The following is a 23,003-nucleotide window of genomic DNA, read 5'->3' as shown; positions in this document are numbered from 1 at the left end:
GATGGGGACCCCCCAGGGTAAATGGGACCCCCCCCAGGGCAGGATGTGACCCCCCCATAGGACAAACACCCTCCCCTTAGGATAAAATCCTCCCCCCAAATTCCCCCCCCAGGACAAATACTCCCCCCAACGACAAATCCCCTCCCTTTAGGACAAAATCCCCTTGTTTTAGGACAACCCCCCCATTAGGACAAAGCCCCCCCCCATAGGAAAAGGGCCCCCCAGTAGGACAAAATCCCCCTCCCCCCAAAAATACTGCCCCCCCAGGAGAAACACCCCTCCCAGGAGAAACACCCCCCCCTTGGGACAAAAACCCGACTTTTTAGGACAAAAACCCCAATTTTTAGGAGAAAACCCCAATTCTTAAGACAAAACCCCTGCTTTTTAGGACAAAAACCGCCATTTTTAGGACAAAACCCGCAACTTTTTGGGACAAAACCCCCACTTTTTGGGACAATAACCCCAATTTTTAGGACAAAAACCCCTTTTTTAGGACAAAAACCCCAATTTTAGGACAAAATCCCCAATTTTTAGGATAAAAGCCCCGCTTTTTAGGATAAAAGCCCTGCTTTTTAGGACAAAAACCCCAATTTTCAGGAGAAACCCCCCTTTTAGGACAAAAACCCCAATTTTTAGGACAAAACCCCCACTTTTTAGGACAAAAACCCCAATTTTCAGGAGAAAAAGCCCACTTTTTAGGAGAAAACCCCCATTTTTAGGACAAAAAACCCACTTTCTAGGAGAAAAACCCCAATTTTAGGACAAAACCCCCACTTTTTAGGACAAAACGCCCAATTTTTAGGAGAAAACACCCACTTTTTAGGACAAAACCCCCACTTTTCAGGAGAAAAACCCCAATTTTAGGACAAAACCCCCACTTTTCAGAACAAAAAAAACAATTTTCAGGACAAAACCCCCACATTCTATGACAAAAACCCCAATTTTTAAGGCAAAACCCCCAATTTTTTAAGAGAAAACCCCACTTTTTAGGACAAAACCCCCACTTTTTAGGACAAACGCCCCCCATTCGGACAAACGCCCCCCCCGTGACACAGCCCCCCCCCAGTTAGGCCAGCCCCTCCCAGTGCCCCCCCCGTACCAGTCTGCCAGGAGGGGGTGCGGAACTGGGAGAGCAGGGAGGAGGCCGAGGGGCCCGGCTGCGGCGCCCGCGACTCCAGCGCCGAGATGAGGTTCATCACCGAGGCGTCGGGGGCGGCCCCCCGCGGCGTGCAGCCCCGTCTCAAACAGCCCCGACAGCCCTGGGGGGACACGGGGACATTGGGGGGACATGGGGACATCGGGGGGAATGGGGACATCGGGGGGAACTGGGGATACTGGGGGGAACTGGGGATACTGGGGGGAACTGGGGATACTGGGGGGAACTGGGGATACTGGGGGAAACTGGGATATTTGGGATATTGGGACATGGGGACATTGTGGGGTGCAGCCCCGTCTCGAACAGCCCCGACAGCCCTGGGGGGACACGGGGACGTTGGGGGGGACATTGGGGACATGGGGACATCGGGGGGACATGGGGATACTGGGGGGAACTGGGGATACTGGGGGGAAATGGGGATACTGGGGGGAAATGGGGATACTGGGGGGAAACTGGGATATTTGGGATATTGGGACATGGGGACATTGTGGGGTGCAGCCCCGTCTCGAACAGCCCCGACAGCCCTGGGGGGACGCAGGGACGTTGGGGGGACATTGGGGACATGGGGACATCGGGGGGGAATGGGGATACTGGGGGGAACTGGGGATACTGGGGGGAACTGGGGATACTGGGGACATTGGGGTTATGGGGACACGGGGACATTGTGGGGTGCAGCCCCGTCTCAAACAGCCCCGACAGCCCTGGGGGACACGGGGACATTGGGGGGACATGGGGACATCGGGGGGAATGGGGACATCGGGGGGAACTGGGGATACTGGGGGGAACTGGGGATACTGGGGGGAACTGGGGATACTGGGGGGAACTGGGGATACTGGGGGGAAACTGGGATATTTGGGATATTGGGACATGGGGACATTGTGGGGTGCAGCCCCGTCTCGAACAGCCCCGACAGCCCTGGGGGGACACGGGGACGTTGGGGGGACATTGGGGACATGGGGACATCGGGGGGACATGGGGATACTGGGGGGAACTGGGGATACTGGGGGAAATGGGGATACTGGGGGGAAATGGGGATACTGGGGGAAACTGGGATATTTGGGATATTGGGACATGGGGACATTGTGGGGTGCAGCCCCGTCTCGAACAGCCCCGACAGCCCTGGGGGGACGCAGGGACGTTGGGGGGACATTGGGGACATGGGGACATCGGGGGGAATGGGGATACTGGGGGGAACTGGGGATACTGGGGGGAACTGGGGATACTGGGGACATTGGGGTTATGGGGACACGGGGACATTGTGGGGTGCAGCCCCGTCTCAAACAGCCCCGACAGCCCTGGGGGGACACGGGGACATTGGGGGACATGGGGACATCGGGGGGAATGGGGACATCGGGGGGAACTGGGGATACTGGGGGGAACTGGGGATACTGGGGGGAACTGGGGATACTGGGGGGAACTGGGGATACTGGGGGAAACTGGGATATTTGGGATATTGGGACATGGGGACATTGTGGGGTGCAGCCCCGTCTCGAACAGCCCCGACAGCCCTGGGGGGACACGGGGACGTTGGGGGGACATTGGGGACATGGGGACATCGGGGGGACATGGGGATACTGGGGGGAACTGGGGATACTGGGGGGAAATGGGGATACTGGGGGGAAATGGGGATACTGGGGGGAAACTGGGATATTTGGGATATTGGGACATGGGGACATTGTGGGGTGCAGCCCCGTCTCGAACAGCCCCGACAGCCCTGGGGGGACGCAGGGACGTTGGGGGGACATTGGGGACATGGGGACATCGGGGGGAATGGGGATACTGGGGGGAACTGGGGATACTGGGGGAACTGGGGATACTGGGGACATTGGGGTTATGGGGACACGGGGACATTGTGGGGTGCAGCCCCGTCTCAAACAGCCCCGACAGCCCTGGGGGGACGCGGGGACGTTGGGGGGACGTGGGGACATCGGGGGGAATGGGGATACTGGGGGGAAATGGGGATACTGGGGGTAAAGGGGGATACTGGGGACATTGGGGTTATGGGGACATCACGGGGTGCAGCCCCGTCTTGAACAGCCCCAACAGCCCTGGGGGACACGGGGACGTTGGGGACATCAGGGGGACATTGGGGACATGGGGACATCGGGGGGGACATGGGGACATTGGGGGGATGTGATGATATTGGGGGGAAATGGGGATACTGGGGGGAAACTGGGATACTGGGATATTGGGACATGGGGACATTGTGGGGTGCAGCCCCGTCTCAAACAGCCCCGACAGCCCTGGGGGGACACGGGGACATTGGGGGGACATGGGGACATCGGGGGGAATGGGGACATCGGGGGGAACTGGGGATACTGGGGGGAAATGGGGATACTGGGGGGAACTGGGGATACTGGGGGAAATGGGGATACTGGGGGGAAACTGGGATATTTGGGATATTGGGACATGGGGACATTGTGGGGTGCAGCCCCGTCTCGAACAGCCCCGACAGCCCTGGGGGGACGCAGGGACGTTGGGGGGACATTGGGGACATGGGGACATCGGGGGGACATGGGGATACTGGGGGAACTGGGGATACTGGGGGAACTGGGGATACTGGGGGAAATGGGGATACTGGGGACACTGGGGTTATGGGGACACGGGGACATTGTGGGGTGCAGCCCCGTCTGGAACAGCCCCGACAGCCCTGGGGGGACGCGGGGACGTTGGGGGGACATGGGGATACTGGGGGGAACTGGGGATACTGGGGGAAATGGGGATACTGGGGGGAAATGGGGATACTGGGGACATTGGGGTTATGGGGACACGGGGACATTGTGGGGTGCGGCCCTGTCTCGAACAGCCCCGACAGCCCTGGGGGGACACGGGGACGTCGGGGGGACATTGGGGACATGGGGACATCGGGGGGACATGGGGATACTGGGGGGAACTGGGGATACTGGGGGGAAATGGGGATACTGGGGACACTGGGGTTATGGGGACACGGGGACATTGTGGGGTGCAGCCCCGTCTGGAACAGCCCCGACAGCCCTGGGGGGACACGGGGACATTGGGGGGACATGGGGACATTGGGGGGGAATGGGGATACTGGGGGAACTGGGGATACTGGGGGGAACTGGGGATACTGGGGACATTGGGGTTATGGGGACACGGGGACATTGTGGGGTGCAGCCCCGTCTGGAACAGCCCCGACAGCCCTGGGGGGACGCGGGGACGTTGGGGGGACGTGGGGACATCGGGGGGAATGGGGATACTGGGGGGAAATGGGGATACTGGGGGGAAAGGGGGACACTGGGGACATTGGGGTTATGGGGACATCACGGGGTACAGCCCCGTCTTGAACAGCCCCAAGGACATCGGGGACGTTGGGGACATCAGGGGGACATTGGGGACATGGGGACATCGGGGGGACATTGGGGACATCGGGGGGATGTGATGATATTGGGGGGAAATGGGGATACTGGGGGAAACTGGGATACTGGGATATTGGGACATGGGGACATTGTGGGGTGCAGCCCCGTCTCAAACAGCCCCGACAGCCCTGGGGGGACACGGGGACGTTGGGGGGACATTGGGGACATCGGGGGAATGGGGATACTGGGGGAACTGGGGATACTGGGGGGAATGGGGATACTGGGGGGAAATGGGGATACTGGGGGAAATGGGGTTATGGGGACAGGGGGACATTGTGGGGTGCAGCCCCGTCTCAAACAGCCCCGACAGCCCTGGGGGGACACGGGGACGTTGGGGGGACATTGGGGACATCGGGGGGAATGGGGATACTGGGGGGAACTGGGGATACTGGGGGGAACTGGGGATACTGGGGACATTGGGGTTATGGGGACACGGGGACATTGTGGGGTGCAGCCCCGTCTCAAACAGCCCCGACAGCCCTGGGGGGACACGGGGACATTGGGGACATCGGGGGAAAAAGGGATACTGGGGGGAACTGGGGATACTGGGGGGAACTGGGGATACTGGGGGGAACTGGGGTTATGGGGACAGGGGGACATCACAGGGTGCAGCCCCGTCTCGAACAGCCCCGACAGCCCTGGGGGGACACGGGGATGTTGGGGGGACATTGGGGACATGGGGACATTGGGGGGACATGGGGATACTGGGGGGAACTGGGGATACTGGGGGGAAACTGGGATATTTGGGATATTGGGACATGGGGACACGGGGACACTGTGGGGTGCAGCCCCGTCTGGAACAGCCCCGACAGCCCTGGGGGGACACGGGGACACTGGGGACATTGGGGGGGACATTGGGGACATCGGGACACTGGGGGGGAATGGGGACATTAGGGGGAACTGGGGATACTGGGGGGAAATGGGGATACTGGGGGCATTGGGGTTATGGGGACGTGGCGGGGTGCAGCCCCGTCTCAAACAGCCCTGACAGCCCTGGGGGGACACGGGGATGTTGGGGAGACATGGGGACATCAGGGGGGCACGGGGACATTGGGGACATCGGGGGAACTGGGGATACTGGGGGGAAATGGGGATACTGGGGGGAACTGGGGATACTGGGGGGAACTGGGGATACTGGGGACATTGGGGTTATGGGGACAGGAGGACATCACAGGGTGCAGCCCCGTCTCGAACAGCCCCGACAGCCCTGGGGGGCGCGGGGACGTTGGGGACATCGGGGACATGGGGACATCGGGGGGAATGGGGACATTAGGGGGGAACTGGGGATACTGGGGGCATTGGGGTTATGGGGACACGGGGACATTGTGGGGTGCAGCCCCGTCTGGAACAGCCCCGACAGCCCTGGGTACATCGGGGACGTTGGGGACATCGGGGGGACATTGGAGACATCCCAAAGCGCCTGGGGACATCGCGGGGACATCGCGGGACCACCCCGGGGCGTTATGGGGACGTTACGGGGACGTTACGGGGCGCAGCCCCGTCCCAAAGACCCCCGAGAGCCTTGGGGACAGGGGGGGGGACATCACAGGGACGTCATAGGGCCAGGGGGACGTTGCGGGGACATTGTAGGGCCTTGGGGACATCGGGGGGACACCGTGGGGCCATGGGGACATTGTGGGGACGTTGTGGGGCCATGGGGACATCGGGGGGACGTTGTGGGGACGTTGTGGGGCCATGGGGACATCGGGGGGACGTTGTGGGGCTGCGGGGACGTTGTGGGGCCATCACAGGGCTTGGGGGACATTTGGGGACGTCGGGGGACGCGGGCACGTGGTGGGGACGCCGCAAGGACATCGGGGGGCGCGAGCACATCGCGGGGACGTTGTGGGGTCTTTGCGGGGCCGCGGGGACGTCAGGGGGACGTTGCGGGGGCTTTGGGGGGCACTGTAGGGTTTGGGGACACCGCAGGGACTTGGGGGGCCGTGGGGGGATGCGAGCACGTTTGTGGGGTCATGGGGACATCAGGGGGACGTTGTGGGGACATTGTAGGGCCGGGGGGAAATCGGGGGCCATGGGGGGATGCGAGCGCGTTGTGGGGCCCCGGGGACGTCGGGGGGACAGGGGGACGCGGTTGGGGACGCCGTGGGGCCCCGGGGCCGTGTTTGGGGACGCCGTGGGGCCCCGGGGCCGTACCTGCGGGGTGGTGGTTGGCGGCATAGCCCTGCAGCGGGTGCGGGGCCCCGTAGGGCTGGCGGTGCAGCAGGTCGGGGTCGGGGTGCGACCCCCGCGAGCCCCCGTACACCAGGCTGGGGGGAAGGGGGGAGGCAGCACCATAAGGACCCCGAAGCAACGGGAACGGCCCCGAAACGCCCCAAAACGACCCCAAAATGAACAGGAGTGACCCCACAGAGCCCCAAAACGCTCCTCTGGTGGTCCTAAAAGACCCCAAAATGAACAAAAATGACCCCACGGTGCCCCAAAATGCCCCAAAATGACCCCACAAAGCCCCAAAACGCCCCTGTGGTGCCCCTTAAAGACCCCAAAATGAACAAAAATGACCCCACGGCGCCCCAAAATGCCCCAAAATGACCCCAAAGAGAATAGAAGTGACCCCACGGAGCCCCTAAATGCCCCTCTGGTGCTCCCAACCGCCCCAAAAAGCCCCTAAAATGAACATAAATGGCTCACTGCTGCCCCAAATATTTCTTTGGTGACCCCAAACATCGCAGAACAACCCGAAATGAAAGTAAGCGACCCCACAGAACCCCAAAACGTCTCTCTGGTGCCCCCAAATATCCCAAAACAACCCAAAAGTGAACAGAACTGATCCCACAGAACCCCAAAACGCTCCTCTGGAGTCCCCAAATCACCCAAAACTACCCCAAAATGAACAAAAATGACCCCACAGAGCCCCTAAGTGCACCTCTGGTGCCCCCAAATGACCCCAAAAAGAACAGAACTGACCCCACAGAGCCCCTTAACGTCCGTTTGGTGCCCCCAAATACGCCAAGACAACCCAAAATGGACAAAAATGACCCCACAGACCCCAAAACACCCCTCTGGCACCCCAAAATGCCCCAAAACAACCCTGAAATGAACAAAAACGACCCCACAGAGCCCCCAAATGCCCCCCTGGTGCCCCCAAAATGCCCATAAATGACCCTGGGGTGCCCCAAACGTTCCCCTGGTGCCCCTAAATGTCCCAAAACAACCCAAAAACCAGCAGAGGTGACCCCAGTGCCCCAAAACGCCTCTTTGCTGCCCCCAAATACCTCAAAACAACCCAAAAATGAACAAAAATGACCCCATAGCACCCCAAAAAAATGCAAAAGTCCCTAAACCGATCCCATGACGCCCCCAAGCACCCCAAAATGCCCCCATGGTGCCCCCAAGCACCCCAAAATGACCCCATGGCACCCCAAAGGGCCCCCAAGGCAAACCAAAACCACCCAAACCCACCCCAAAACTTGCCTCCAGTACCCCAAAGCGCCCAACCCCACCCCAAAAACACCCCAAACCGACCCCAAAACACACCTATGGAACCCCAAAATACCCCAAACCCCAACTCAGCCCCAAAACAGCCCCCAAGAAAGCCTAAAACCACCCAAAAACCCCCAAAGAAACCCTAAAACCATCCTTACGCAACCCAAAAGCACCAGTAGGGAGCCCCAAAACCACCCAAACCACCCAAAATTCACCCCAAACCCCCCACGCGATTCCAAAATCCTCCTTCGAAACCCCCAAATCAGCCCCAAATAACTCAAACTTGTCCCAAATCACCCCAAAACACCCCATGGAACCCCAAAGCTAAGCCAAGCCCTCCCAAATTCACCCCAAAACACCCCGAAGCCACCCCAAAATCACCCCAAAACACCCCAAAGTCACCCCAAAACCAACCCAAAACACCCCATGGAACCCCAAAACCAACCCAAAACACCCCAAAATCACCCCAAAACCAAGCCAAAACACCCCAGTCACCCCAAAACCAAGCCAAAACACCCCAAAATCACCCCAAAACCAACCCAAAACACCCCAAAATCACCCCAAAACCAACCCAAAACACCCCATGAAACCCCAAAACCAACCCAAAAAACCCTGAAGTCACCCCAAAACCAACCCAAAACACCCTGAAATCACCCCGAAACCACCCCAAAACACCCCGAAAACCCCCAAGAATCCCTGCGAAACCCCGAATTCACCCCAAACCAACCCAAATCCACCCAATCTCGCCCCAAACCCCCCCACGGAGCCCCAAAACCACCCCAAAACCCACACAAAACGGTGCACAGGCGCTGGGGGTGCTGCACCCCAAAACACTGGGGCCTGAGCCCCCCGGGTTCCTGCGCCCCAAAACCCCCGCACCCCAAAACCCCACACCCCAAAGCACCAGGACATGCACCCCAAAACCCCGCACCCAGCACCCCAACATCCCAAAAACCCCACACCCAGCCCCCCTGTACCCCAAAATCCCCGCACCCCAAAAACCCCAATGCCCCGAAGCGTCCAGACCCGAGCACCCCAAACTCCTGCACCCCAAACCTCTTACACCCAGCACCCCAAAACCCTGCACCCAGCACCCCAAAACCCCAAAACCCCAAAGCACCAGGACCTGCACCCCAAAACCCCGCACCCAGCACCCCAACACCCCAAAACCCCCGCACCCCAAGGCACCAGGACCTGCACCCCAAAACCCCGCACCCCAAAAACCCCAACGCCCCGAAGCGTCCGGACCCGAGCACCCCAAACTCCTGCGCCCCAAACCTCTTACACCCAGCACCCAAAAACCCCGCACCCAGCACCCCGAAACCCCCACACCCCAAACCACCAGGACCTGCACCCCAAAACCCTGCACCCAGCACCCCAAAACCCCCGCACCCCAAGGCACCAGGGCCTGCACCCCAAAACCCCGCACCCCAAAAATCCCAACGCCCCGAAGCGTCCGGACCCGAGCACCCCAAACTCCTGCGCCCCAAACCTGCCCCACCCGGCACCCCAAAACCCCCGCACCCTACAGCCCCAGGATGCGCACCCCGAGTTCCCGCACCCCAAAACCCGTTACACCCAGCACCCGACCCCCCCCGCGCCCCAAAAACCTCCCCGCCCCAAAGCCCCCAACCTGCACCCCAAAACCGCCGCGCCCGGCGCCCGGACACCCCAAACCCCAAAAAACCCCCGCGCCCAAAGGCTCAGGCACCCCAAAACCGCCCCCGAGCACCCCAAAACCGCCCCCGAGCACCCCAGGAGCGGAGCACCCCCATTTCCTGCCCCCCACAGCCCCCCCCCCCAAACACCCCGGGGCTGCCGCGCCCCAAACCCCCCCCCTTAAAATCCCCCTGCCCTAAAGCCCCCGCACCTGAGCCCCCCAAATCCCTGCCCCCCGCCCCCCACCCTGAGCCCCCCCCAAGCCCCCACCCCAAACCCCCTGCGCCCACCCCCTGCCCCCCAAATCCCCCGCACCCCAAATCCCCCCACCTTTCCTCCCAGCCCCCCCAGCCCCCCCAATCCCCTCCGGCCCCCCAATCCCCCCAGTGCCCCCACCCCCCAAACTCCCATTTCCCCCCCCACCTCCCCCCAATCCCCCGTTTTCCCCAACCCCCCCACCCCAAATCCCCCCCAGCCCCCCAAATCCCCCCACCCCAAATCCCCCCATAACCCCCAACCCCCCAAATCCCCCGACGCCCCCCAACACCCCTTTGCCCCCCAGCCCACCCTTCAACCCAGCCCCCATCCCCCAAATCCCCCCCAGACCCCCCAAACCCTCAAAACCCCCAGCCCCCCCACCCCAAATCCCCTCTGACCCCTCCCAGCCCCCCTCGTTTGCCCCAACCCCCCAACCCCCCCACCCCAAATCTCCCCCAGCCCCCCTCCAGCCCCCCAGCCCCCCCACCCCAAATCCCCCCTCTTCCCCCAGACCCCCCCAACCCCCTCACCCCAAATCCCCTCCAACCCCCAGCCCCCCCTCACCCCAGATGCCCCCAGCCCCCCAGCCCCCCCTCCCCCAAGGCCCCCAATACCCCTTTGTCCCCCCCCAACCCCCCACCCCAAATCTGCCCCCAGCCCCCCTCACCCCCCAGGCCCCCCCTCCCCCTTAAATCCCCCCTCTCCCCCACACCCCCCAGTACCCCCTCGCCCCCCCCAACCCCCTCACCCCAAATTCCCCCCAGGCCCCCCAATCCCCTCCTCTCCCCCCAGGCCTCCCCAAATCCCCCCCCAACCCCCCAATCCCCCCCCCCAACCCCCCCCAATACCCCTTTGCCCCCCCTCACCCCAAATCTGCCCCCAGCCCCCCCTCAGCCCCCAGCCCCCCTCACCCCAAATCTGCCCCCAGCCCCCTTAAACCCCCCTCCCCCCAGACCCCCCAAGCCCCCCGCCCCTGCACCCCAAATTCCCACCTCCTCCCAAGCCCCCCCATTACCCCCTTTGGCCCCCACCCCAAATCCCCCCAGCCCCCTTAAACCCCCCAGCCCCCAAATCCCCCCGCCCCCCTCACCCCAAATCCCCCCAAGCCCCCCCATTACCCCTTTGCCCTCCCCCCCAAATCCCCCCCAGCCCCCCCAGATCCCCCCTCCCCCCTCCCCCCAAATCCCCCCGCACCCCCTAAGCCCCCCAACCCCCCCAAGTGCCCCCCATTACCCCTCTGCCCCCCCCAAATCCCCCCCAACCCCCCCAAATCCCCCCCTCTCCCCCCAGCCCCCCCAAATCCCCCCCGACCCCTCACCCCAAATCCCCCCCCTCCCCCAACCCCCCCCATTATCCCTTTGCCCCCCCACCCCAAATCCACCCCCAGCCCCCCAAATCCCCCCAGGCCCCCCCAAATCCCCCCAGGCCCCCCAACCCCCCCCATTACCCCTTTGCCCCCCCCCAAATCCCCCCCCGCCCCCTCACCCCCAGCCCCCCCCCCCCCCCTCTCCCCCATCCCCCCCCTCCCCCCCTCCCCCCGCCCCCCCGCCCCCACCTGGCCTTGGCGGAGCGCTCGTAGCCCCAGCCGGGCCCGGCTCCCAGCGGGTCCCCGAAGCCGGCTCCCGGGTAGTTGCGCTCCATGGGGGGGGGCTGCGGGGGCCCCCGGGGCCGGGGCCGGGCGCGGGGCCGGGCCCGGGGCTCTGCTGCTGCTGCCGGCGGCGGCGGCCGCGGCCCCTCACGGAGCGCCCATGGCGGCGGCCGGGCCGCGCCGCCCCGCTTCCTCCCACAATGCCCCGCGCGGCGGGCGGCGGCGGGGGGCGGGGCCGGGCGGCGGCGGGAGCGCGGCGGGGGCGGGGCCTCGGGCGGGGGGCGGGGCTTGGGAGGGAGGGGCGGGGCTTGGGAGGGGAGGGGCGGGGCTAAGCTCGGCGGAGGCATTGGGAAGCGCTATGGGGGCGTGGCCGGGCGCTACGGGGGGCGTGGCCAGGCGCTACGGGGGGCGTGGCCAAGCTCTATGGGGATGGATGGGAGCGCTCAGTGGGGGCGTGGCCCACCTCTAAAGGGGGCGTGGCCCCACGCTATGGGGGCGTGGTCCTGCTCTAAAGGGGGCGTGGCCTCGCGAGCTACGGGGGCGTGGCCAAGCGCTACGGGGGCGTGGCCGGGCGCTACGGGGGCGTGGCCAAGCTCTATGGGGATGGATGCGAGCGCTCAGTGGGGGCGTGGCCCACCTCTATGGGGGCGTGGCCTCGCGAGCTAAGGGGGCGTGGCCAAGCGCTACAGGGGCGTGGCCAAGCGCTAAGGGGGCGTGGCTCTGCGCTATGGGGGCGTGGCCCCGCGCTGTGGGGGCGTGGCCAAGCTCTATGGGGATGGATGGGAGCGCTCAGTGGGGGCGTGGCCCACCTCTAAAGGGGGCGTGGCCTCGCGAGCTACGGGGGGCGTGGCCCTGCTCTAAAGGGGGCGTGGCCCCGCGCTATGGGGGCGTGGCCAAGCGCTACGGGGGGCGTGGCCAAGCTCTATGGGGGTGGGTGCAAGCGCTCGGTGGGGGCGTGGCCCCGCTCTATAGGGGCGTGGTCCCGCGGTATAGGGGGTGTGGTCACATGCTACGAGGGGGCGTGGCCCAGATCTACGGGGGCGTGGTTCCGACCTAGTGGGCGCGGCTGCGATCTAAAGGGGGCGTGGCCATGCCCTAAGGGGCGTGGCCTGCTCCACAGGGGCGGGGCCCTGCTCTAGAGGAGGCGGGGCCCTGGTCTTCAGGGGGCGGGGCCCAGCCTGATGAGGGGCGGGCCCCCGCGCACAGAGGGGGCGTGGCTTAGCGCTCGGTGGGCGTGGCCAAGGCATCGGGGGGCGTGGTCAAGTTCTACAGGGGCTGTTGCCCCACTCTACAGGGGGCGTGGCCAAGCACTGTGGGGGCGTGGCCTCACTCAGGGCACTGCACGTGTGGGAGGGGCCACGCCTGGGGGCGTGGTCTCGATTTGGGGGCTCTCACAGTAAGGGTGGGGCTCTGGGGGCGGAGCTACAAGGCCCCAGCACCACCCCTAAGGGGGCCCCCCGAGACTGGAGGCACTGGGTGTGCGCTGGGATTGAACTGGGTGCAAACTGGGGTGCACTGGGGAGTGCTTGGGGTGGGCAGAGAATGAACTGGAGGGGACTGGGAGCAAACTGGGAGGGACTGTGGGTACTGGGGGAAAACTGGAGGGCACTAGGAGTGGACTGGGTGGAAACTGGTAGGGACTAGGGGTACTGGGGGGTCGCTGGGGGGTATGGGGATTGACTGGGAGGCACTGGGAGCGCTTGCAGGGGACTGGGAGTGAACTGGGAGGGACTAGATAGCACTGGGGGGAAACTGGGAGGGACTGGGGAGAAAGTGGGGGCCACTGGAAGCGAACTGGGTACAAACTGGAAGGGACTGGGAGCATTGGCGGGGCACTGGGGGATATGGGGAGTGACTGGGAGGAGCTGGGAGCTACTGGGTATAACTGGGAGGCACTGGGAGTGCTTGGGGGGGCTGAGAGTAAACTGGAGGGGACTGGGAGGGAACTGGGGGGCACTGGGAAGGAATTGGGAGGGACTGGAAGGCACTGGGAGGGAACCAAAAGCAAACTGGGAGGCACTGGGCACAAACTGGGAGGGAACTGGGAGTCACTAGGATCAAACTGGGCACAAACTGGGTGTCACTGGGCCATACTGGGAGGCACTGGGGGGTCACTAGGAGCGAACTGGGCACAGACTGGGAGAGGTTGGGTGTCACTGGGCCGTACTGGGATAGAACTGGGAGCAAGCTGGGAGGAACGGGGGGTCACTGGACCGTACTGGGCGGGAACTGGGTGCAAATTGGGAGGCACTGGGGGTCACTGGACCGTACTGGGTGGGAACTGGGAGCAAACTGGGAGGCACTGGGGGTCACTGGCCCATACTGGGCAGGACCCGGGGTCCCCTTTGTGCGCGGCGGCCCCTTTCCACCTCCGCACCCCCCCACTTCCGCCCCGGCAGCGCCCCACTTCCGGTCCCGGTTGAGTCCCGGCGGTGCGCTCCCGTCTCCGCTCCGGGCGGCTCCCCCAACCCGGCGGGGTTCGTTCCGCCCGCGGCGGCCATGACGCGTCACGGGAAGAACTGCACGGCCGGCGCCGTGTACACCTACCACGAGAAGCGCAAGGACACCGGTGGGCACCGGGGGGGCGGCCGCGGGGCCGGGGGGGGCCCGGGGGGGGCCCTTTTAACCCCCGGCCCCCTCCCTTGGCAGCCGCCTCCGGGTACGGGACGCAGCGGCTGCGCCTGGGCCGCGACGCCGTGAAGGACTTCGACTGCTGCTGCCTCTCGCTGCAGCCCTGCCGCGACCCCGTCGTCACGTGAGTGCCCCAAAAACCCCGGCCCCGAAAATGCCGGGTCTCGCCCCAAAATCCTGGTCCGCACCCCAAAGGTCCTGAGGGCCCGGTACTGGGGGGAGGGGCTGGGAAGTGGGCCCTGAGGGGTAAAGTGGGGGGGGGGGGGTAAAGGGGTGTCGGAGGGTGAAGGGTAGGTAAGGTGTACAAAAGTGTGGGTAAATGGGGGTAAAGTGTGATCAAACGGGCGTCAAGTGGCACAAAGTGCAGCAAAATGTGGAGTAAGGGGGGTAAAATATGAACAAATGGGCCCTAAGTGCACTAAAATGTGCGTAAATGGCCCTAAAAGGGAACGCGAATGGCCCGAAGTGTACCGAAATGTGGGTAAACGGGGGTAAAATGCAACCAAACGGGCCCCAAGTGACCCACAGGGCAGCAAAACGCGGGTAAAGGGGGCTGAAAAGAGACCCAAAAGGCCCAAAGTGTAGCAGAATGTGGGTAAGTGGGGTAAAACGTGACCAAATGGGCCCAAAGTGCACCAAAACGTGTGTAAATGAGCCTAAAAAGGGGCCCAAATGGCCCAAAGTGCGGCAAAATGTGGGTAAACGTAAAATGTGGCTGCACAGGCCCCAAATGGAGCGAAACACACCCAAAGTGCACCAAAACGTGTGTAAATGGCCCTAAAAACGGACTCAAATGACCCAAAGCGCACCAAAATGTGCATAAGTAGGGGTAAAATGTGACCAAATGGCCCAAAGTGCAGCAAAATGTGCGTAAATGGCCCTAAAAAGGGCCCAAAAAGGCCTAAAGTGCACCAAAATGGGCTTGAATAGGCCCAAGACGCAGCCAGACTGCACTGAGTTGACCCAAAATGTGCCCCAATGGTCCCAAAATGGCCCCAAGTGCAGGTGAACAGGCCCAAAACTCGGTTAAACAGCGCTAAAACGACCCAAAATGCCCCCAAATGGTCCCAAAATTATCCCTAGGGGCCAATTTCATGTGAACAGGCCCAAAATGGCCCCAAATGCACCCAAAATGGCCCCAAATGGAACCAAAATGGCCCCAAATGGAACCAAAATGGCCCCAAATGGAACCGAAGAGCTCTGAAATGGCCCGAACTGCACCCAAAGTTCACCAAAATGCACCGAAACTGCCCCAAAACGCGCATGGGCTTCTCCGAAGACCTCCCAAACGCCCTCAATCGCCCTAAATGTCCCCCAAACCCCTCAAAACGGCCCCCAAATTGCCCCCGGTGCTTCCGAGCTGCCCCAAATGTCCGCGCGCAGCCCCAAAATGCCCCCAAACGGCCCCAAACCGCAGCCGAGATGTTTCGGGGTTCCGCTGAAGTGCCAGAAATGGCCCGAAATGACCCCAAAAGCCCTGAAATGTCCCCAAAGGTCCCCAAAAGCCCCCAAACCCCTCTGCTCCCCCCCAGGACTCCCCAAAGCCCCCAGGACCCCCCAAATCCCCCCAGCCCCTCAGGGACCCCCAAATCCCCCCAGGACCCCCAAATCCCCCCAGCCCCTCAGGGACCCCCAAATCCCCCAGGACCCCCCAAATCCCCCCAGCCCCTCAGGGAACCCCCAAATCCCCCCAGGACCCCCCCAAATCCCCTCAGGGACCCCCAAATCCCCCCAAATCCCCCCAGCCCCTCAGGGAACCCCCCAAATCCCCCAGGACCCCCCAAATCCCCTCAGGGACCCCCCAAATCCCCCCAAATCCCCCCAGCCCCTCAGGGAACCCCCCCAAATCCCCCCAGGACCCCCCCAATCCCCCCAGCCCCTCAGGGACCCTCCCAAATCCCCCCAGGACCCCCCAAATCCCCCCAGCCCCTCAGGGACCCCCAAATCCCCCCAGGACCCCCCAAATCCCCCCAGCCCCTCAGGGAACCCCCAAATCCCCCAGGACCCCCCCAGAACCCCCCCAAATCCCCCCAGTCCCTCAGGGACCCCCAAATCCCCCAGGACCCCCCATATTCCCCAGGACCCCCCCCAATCCCCCCAGCCCCTCAGGGACCCCCCAAATCCCCCAGGACCCCCCAAATCCCCTCAGGGACCCCCAAATCCCCCCAGGACCCCCCAAATCCCCCCAGCCCCTCAGGGAACCCCCCAAATCCCCCAGGACCCCCCAGAACCCCCCAATCCCCCCAGCCCCTCAGGGACCCCCAAATCCCCCCAGGACCCCCCCAAATCCCCCCAGCCCCTCAGGGACCCCCAATACCCCCAACCCCTCCCCAAAACCCCCCAGCCCCCCCCAGCCCCTCAGGGACCCGTCAGGACCCCCCCGGTGCCGTCTGCGGGGTCCCCCCGCCCCGGGGGGGGGTCAGCAGGCGGTGACCCCCCGCGCCGCCCCCCAGCCCCGACGGGTTCCTGTACGAGCGCGAGGCCATCCTGCAGTACCTGCTGCAGCAGCGCGCCGAGCTGGCGCGGCAGCGCAAGGTGGGGGCGCGGGGGGGGGCTGGGGGGGCGGGGGGGGGCACAGGGGACATGGGGGGGTGTGGGGGGGCTTGGGGACATGGGGGGCACAGGGACATGGGGGGTGTGGGGGGGGGCGTGGGGGGCATGGGGGGACATGGGGGCGTGGGGGACATGGGGGGGCACAGGGACATGGGGGGGCGGGGGGCGTTGGGGATATGGGGGGGCCTTGGGGACATGGGGGGGCACAGGGACATGGGGGTGTGGGGGCGTGGGGGGCATGGGGGGACATGGGGGGCCTTGGGGACATGGGGGGGGCACAGGGACATGGGGGCGGGGGGCGTTGGGGATATGGGGGCCTTGGGGACATGGGGGGCACAGGGACATGGGGGGTGTGGGGGGGCGTGGGGGACATGGGGGGACATGGGGGGCGTGGGGGACATGGGGGCCTTGGGGACATGGGGGGCACGGGGACATGGGGGGCGTGGGGGACGTGGGGGGCCTTGGGGGGGCACACTGGGAACGGGGGGGCTCACTGGGGTCTGGGGGGCACACTGGGGACACGGGGGGGACATTGGGGACACGGGGGGCGCATTGGGGACGGGGGCGCATTGGGGACGGGGGGGCACGTTGGGGACGGGGGGGCACACTGGGGACATGGGGGGCGTTGGGGTCTCAGGGGGGACATTGGGGACACGGGGGGGCACATTGGGGGTGGGGGGGGCGCATTGGGGACGTGGGGGGGGCGCATTGGGGGCGGGGGGCACACTGGGGATGGGGGGCACACTGGGGACGGGGGGGCACACTGGGGACGCTGGGGGGCGCATTGGGGACACGGGGGGGCACACTGGGGACGTGGGGGGGCACATTGGGGTCCCGGGGGGGGGCCGTGTGCTGACCCCGTGTCCCCCCCAGGCCTACGGCGGCAGCGGGCGCAGCAGCGCCGGGAGCAGGAGCAGCGGAGCCAGGCGGGGGCCGAGGCCGCCCTGAGGGGCTTCCTGCAGGCGGAGAGCCCCCTGGCACCCCGGGGTGCTGACGGTGCGGGGGGGGGGGGGGGGGCACTGGGGGGTGGGGAGGGGCGGTTGGGGGGCAAGGAGGGGCAGTTGTGGGGCAGGAGGGGGCGGTTGCGGGGTGCTATGGGGCAGGAGGAACTTGGGGGGCCCCCTGTTGAGGCGCTGCCCCCCCCCCCAGAGCCCACCCCGGCCCCTCCGGGACCCTCCCCAGCTTCTGGATCCCGTCGCTGACCCCCGAGGCCGGAGCCGAGCGCCTGCGCAAGCCTGTGAGTGCCCCACAGCGCCCCCCGGCCCCATAGCGCCCCCCCGGCCCCATAGCGCCCCCCCCCGCCCCATAGCCCCCCCGGCCCCATAGCGCCCCCCCTGCCCCATAGCCCCCCCCCCAGCCCCATAGCGCCCCCCTGGCCCCATAGCGCCCCCCCCCCGGCCCCATAGCGCCCCCCAGCCCCATAGCGCCCCCTGGCCTCACAGCCCCCCCGGCCCCATAGCGCCCCACACATCTGGGACCCCCAGGGCACATCCCAATCACTTATGGGGCAGGCCCCATGTATGTGGGACCCCCAGGACACATCCTAGTTACTTATGGGTCAGCCCCCCACATCTGGGACCCCCCAAGAGCACACCCCCACCCCCTATAGGGCCGGCCCCACACATCTGGGGCCCACCAGGGGATACCCCACTCACTTATGGGTCAGGCCCCACACATCCGGGACCCCCCAGGGTGTATCCCCCCCATAGGGCCAGCCCCACACCCACCAAACCCCCCAGAGCACACCCCCACCCCCTCTAGGGCCGGCCCCCACATCTGGGACCCCCAAGAGCACACCCCCATCCCCTATAGGTCCAGCCCCACACATTGGGGGCCCCCCAGGGCACACCCCCACCCCCTCTAGGGCCGGCCCCCCACATCTGGGACCCCCAAGAGCACACCCCCATCCCCTATAGGTCCAGCCCCACACATTGGGGGCCCCCCAGGGCACACCCCCACCCCCTCTAGGGCTGGCCCCCACATCTGGGACCCCCAGGGCACACCCCCACCCCCTATAGGACCAGCTCCACACATCTGGGACCCCCCAGGGTGTATCCCCCCCCATAGGGCCAGCCCCACACCCACCAAACCCCCCAGGGCACACCCCCACCCCCTATAGGACCAGCCCCACACCCCCCAACTCCCCCTGCCCTCCATGCCCCCCCCCCTATTTCCCAACCCCTCCCCGTGCCGTGGGGGTGGGTGTGGGGGTGCGGGGGGTGCGGGGCCGCCCCCAGCTCTGCCCCCCAACTTATGGGGCCGGGCCCCCCCCCAGGAGCGGGCCGTGCGCTGCCCCATGAGCGGGCGCCGCCTGCGCGCCGCCGACCTGGTGCCCGTGCGCTTCTGCGCCGCCGAGCCGGGGCTGAGCCGCCTGCAGCTGCTGGGGCGCCGCGAGCGCTACGTCTGCGCCGTCAGCCGCGACGTGCTGAGCAACGCCACCCCCTGCGCCGTGCTGCGCCCCTCGTGAGTCCCCGCCCAGACCCCCCCGGGGTTATTTGCCCCCCCGGGGTTATTTGCCCCCCCCGGGGGTTATTTGCCCCCTGCCGGGGGTATTACCCCTCTCAGGGTCCCCGAGTTGCCCCCGGTTCCTTCCCATGCACCTAGCTGTTGGGCAGGATCGGGCTTGGGCTGCAGTGCAGGTCGGGGTGTGGGTCCTTATTTGCCCCCCCCCGGGGGTTATTTGCCCCCCCGGGGGTTGTTTGCCCCCTGCCGGGGGTATTACCCCTCTCAGGGTCCCCCAGTTGCCCCCGGTTCCTCCCCATGCACCTAGCTGTTGGGCAGGATCGGGCTTGGGCTGCAGTGCAGGTCGTGGTGTGGGTCCTTATTTGCCCCCCAGGGGTTATTTGCCCCCCGGGGGTTATTTGCCCCCCTGGGGCTTACTTGCCCACCCAGGGTCCCCCAATTGCCCCTGGTTCCTCCTTGTGCACCCATCCATGGGGCGGAATCAGGCTTGGGCTGCAGTGCAGGTCGTGGTGTGGGTCCTTATTTGCCCCCCATGGGTTATTTGCCCCCCCCGGGGGTTATTTGCCCCCTGCCAGGGGTTATTGCCCCTCCCTGAGGTCCCCAGTTGCCCCTGGTTCCTCCCCCTGCACCCATCAGTGGGGCGGAATCAGGATTCGGTTTCAGTGCAGGTTGTGATGTGGGTCCTTATTTGCCCCCCATAGGTTATTTGCCCCCCCCCGGGGTTATTTGCCCCCTGCCAGGGGTTATTGCCCCTCCCTGGGGTCCCCAGTTGCCCCTGGTTCCTCCCCTTGCCCCCACCTGTGGGGCAGGATCAGGCTTGGGCTGCAGTGCAGGTCGTGGTGTGGGTCCTTATTTGCCCCCCATGGGTTTTATTGCCCCCCCGGGTCTTATTTCCCCCCCCCCGGGGTTATTTGCCCCCTTGGGGTCTTATTGCCCCTCCCTGGGGTCCCCCAGTTGCCCCCGGTTCCTCCCCCTGCACCCATCGGTGGGGCAGGATCAGGCTTGGGGGGGGGCAGGTTCCTAATTGCCCCCCTCCCCTAATTGCCCCTCATACCCTTAATTGCCCCCCCAGTCTTAGTTACCCCCCCAGTGTCCCCAATTGCCCCCCTTTTCCCCCCATGGGGCAGCACTGAGTCCAGGCCTGGGGTGTCCTTAATTACCCCCGTGGGGCTTAATTACCCCCCCCCACGCCACTAATTACCCCCCTTGGGGCATAATTACCCCATCAAGCCACTAATTACCTCCCGCAAGCCATAATTACCCCCCACACACTAATTACCCCCTATGCTCACTAACTACCCCCCAGGGCTGCTAATTACCCCAGGTCACTGCCGTAGGCTGCTAATTACCCTCCCCCGCCCACTAATTACCCCCCTGCCCGCTAATTACCCCCCCAGCCACTAATTGCCCCCCAGGGCCCATATTTGCCCCTTACTCCCCCCCAGCGGGGCACTGCTGGGCTGGGGCGCTGGGAGGGGGCCCCAATTGCCCCCAGTGCCCCCCAGTTGCCCCCCAGTTGCTCCCAATGTTCCCAATTGCCCCCTGATGCCCCCCAATTGCCCCCTGATGCCCCCCAATTGCCCCCCTGTGCCCCCCAAATGCCCCCAACACCCCTGAAATGCCCCCTAACACCCCCCAGTTGCCCTCTGATGGCCCCCAATTGCCCCCAAGCCCCCCAAGAGCCCACTGAAGCCCCCAATTTCCCCCAATGTCCCCAGTTGCCCCCCAATGTCCCCAATTCCCCCCTGATGCCCCCCAATTGCCCCCCTGTGCCCCCCAATTGCCCCCAATGCCCCTGAAATGCCCCCTAACACCCCCAATGGCCCTCCGATGGCCCCCAATTGCCCCCATTGCCCCCCAATTGCCCCCCAACGCCCCCAATTGCCCCCTATGTTCCCCAATTGCCCCCTGATGCCCCCCAACACCCCCTAGTTCCCCCCAATGCCCCCAATTCCCCCCAATCGCCCCCCAATATCCCCAGTTGCCCCCCAGTTGCCCCCCAATTCCCTCCCAACGCCCAATCGCCCCCCAATGTCCCCCAATTGCCCCTTTATGTCCCCCAATTGCCCCCCAACACCCCCCAATCGCCCCCCAATGTCTCCAGTTGCCCCCCAGTTGACCTCCGGTGTCCCCCAATTGCCCCTTGATGTCCCCCAATTGCCCCTGATGCCCCCCAATCGCCCCCCAATGTCCCCAGTTGCCCCCGATGCCCCCATTTACCCCCAGTGCCCCCCAATCGCCCCCCAATGTCCCCATTTCCCCCCCAACCGCCCCCCTGCGCCCCCCCCCGCCCCAGCTGCCCCCTGACGTGCCGTGGGGGGTCGCAGGGGGCCGTGGTGACCCTGGAGTGCGTGGAGCGCCTGATCCGCAAGGAGATGCGGGACCCCCTCAGCGGGGAGCCCCTCACCGAGGCCGACATCATCGTGCTGCAGCGGGTGGGCGGGGGGGCGCTGGGGGGGTCCCTGGGGGCTTTGGGGGGGTCCGGAGGGCTTTGGGGGGGTCTTGGGGCTTTTTTGGGGGCTTGGGGGTGTCCTGGGGGTTTTGGGGGGGGGCTTGGGGGGTCCTGGGGGCTTTGGGGGGTCCTGGGGGGGGGGGTCCTGGGGGTTTGGGGGGTCCTGGGGCTTTTGGGGGGGGCTTGGGGGGTCCTGGGGGTCTTGGGGGATGTCTCAGGGGGTCCTAGGGGCTTGGGGGGGGGGTCTTTGGGCTTTTGGGGGGCTTGGGGGGGGGTCCTGGGGCTTTTGGGGGGGGTCCTGGGGAGGTTGGAGGGGTCTTGGGGGGTTGAGGGGGGTCCTGGGGGTTTTGGGGGGGGGGTCTTGGGGGGGGTCCTGGGGCTTTGGGGGGGGGTCCTGGGGGGGTCCTGGGGGCTTTGGGGGGTCCGCGGGGGTGGGAGCTCATGGGGGGGCCGATGAGGGGTCGGGGGGATTTGGGGGAGTCCGGGGGGGGGCTTTGGGGGGGGGCTCAGAGATGTGGGGAGGATCGGGGGGGGGTCCCCATCCCAAGACCCCCCTTCATCCCCCCCCCCAGGGCGGCACTGGCTTCGCGGGCTCCGGGACCTGCCTGGAGGCGAAGAAGTCGCGGCCGGTGATGCAGGCGTAGGGCAGGAGCCCCAAAACCCCCGGATTTTGCCCCAAAACCCCCTTGAGCCCCCCCCCCCAACCCCTCTGAGCCCCCCCCCCCCAATTCCCTCCCCAAACCCCCCAATTCTCCCCCAAACCCCCTGCCCCCCCCCGATCATCACACCTTGTAATAAAGCTGTTCTTCCCCCCCCCGTGTTTATTTTTGGGGTCGGGGGGGGGAACCCCAAAAATCCCAGCCCCCACCCGCGGGGGGGTGGGTTTCTCTTTCTGGGCCCCACCGCCGCCGTTGCCCTTTTAAGCGCCGCCGCCCGCCCCGCCCCTCCCCTCGCGCCGACCAATCGCAGCCGGCGGCTGGTAAAACAGCGTCCTTTTATTGGCGGGGGCGGGGCTTCCGACGGCCCCGCCCACTCATCTTTGGACAAAACTTAAAGGGGGCGGAGCCTCCGCCTCCCCCATCCCCCCCCCCCCCAAAAAAACAACAACAGGTAAAAAGGGGGGCCCGGGGGGCCCCGCAGCAGTGGGGGGGGGTCCCCAAAATGGGGGGTGGGCAGCGACCCCCCCAGGAGCCATCTGGGGGGGGGGGTGCAGTCAAAATTGGGGGGTGTCCCCTTATTTATTGGCCCCCCCATGTCAGGAACTCCCCTCTTTTGGGACCCCCCCAATTTTGGGGACCCCCCAAATTTGCCCCCCCAATTTTCGGGGAGGGGGGACCCCAAAACCCTTGTGCAAGACTCGAGGGGGGGGGGCGCAGGACCCCCCCCCCAATAAGACACTTATGGGGGAACCCCCGGCTGTAG

The 23,003-nt window shown here is 65.5% G+C and overlaps 3 protein-coding genes across 3 annotated transcripts in view; 2 read left to right on the top strand and 1 right to left on the bottom strand.

Annotated features, from left to right (window-relative positions):
* Positions 1-11,684, bottom strand: part of LOC136788582 (proline-rich protein 12-like) — a 35,809-nt gene extending 24,125 nt beyond the window's left edge. Inside the window, 4 exon segments of the mRNA XM_066987144.1 lie at positions 1,100-1,218; positions 1,220-1,259; positions 6,688-6,800; positions 11,450-11,684. Of these exon segments, the coding sequence (XP_066843245.1) occupies positions 1,100-1,218; positions 1,220-1,259; positions 6,688-6,800; positions 11,450-11,535 (358 nt within the window). The 5' untranslated portion in view covers positions 11,536-11,684.
* Positions 7,843-10,586, top strand: LOC136788531 (uncharacterized). Its single transcript, XM_066987092.1, has 3 exons — positions 7,843-7,876; positions 9,839-9,931; positions 9,979-10,586. The coding sequence occupies exons 1-3, from the start codon at positions 7,843-7,845 to the stop codon at positions 10,584-10,586; spliced, it is 735 nt and encodes a 244-aa protein (XP_066843193.1).
* Positions 11,685-13,884: 2,200 nt separating the features above from the next.
* On the top strand, positions 13,885-22,280 carry LOC136788581 (nitric oxide synthase-interacting protein-like). Its single transcript, XM_066987143.1, has 7 exons — positions 13,885-14,051; positions 14,132-14,237; positions 16,567-16,704; positions 17,816-17,903; positions 18,942-19,130; positions 21,457-21,564; positions 22,154-22,280. The coding sequence occupies exons 1-7, from the start codon at positions 13,982-13,984 to the stop codon at positions 22,223-22,225; spliced, it is 771 nt and encodes a 256-aa protein (XP_066843244.1). The 5' UTR covers positions 13,885-13,981; the 3' UTR covers positions 22,226-22,280.
* Positions 22,281-23,003: the final 723 nt, after the last annotated feature.

Source organism: Anser cygnoides, chromosome W (assembly GCF_040182565.1).
Source record: "Anser cygnoides isolate HZ-2024a breed goose chromosome W, Taihu_goose_T2T_genome, whole genome shotgun sequence".
In the NCBI taxonomy this organism is placed as follows: domain Eukaryota; kingdom Metazoa; phylum Chordata; class Aves; order Anseriformes; family Anatidae; genus Anser; species Anser cygnoides.
The sequence above is the reverse complement of the archived record's forward strand: the minus strand, read 5'-3'. Positions and strand labels throughout refer to the sequence as shown.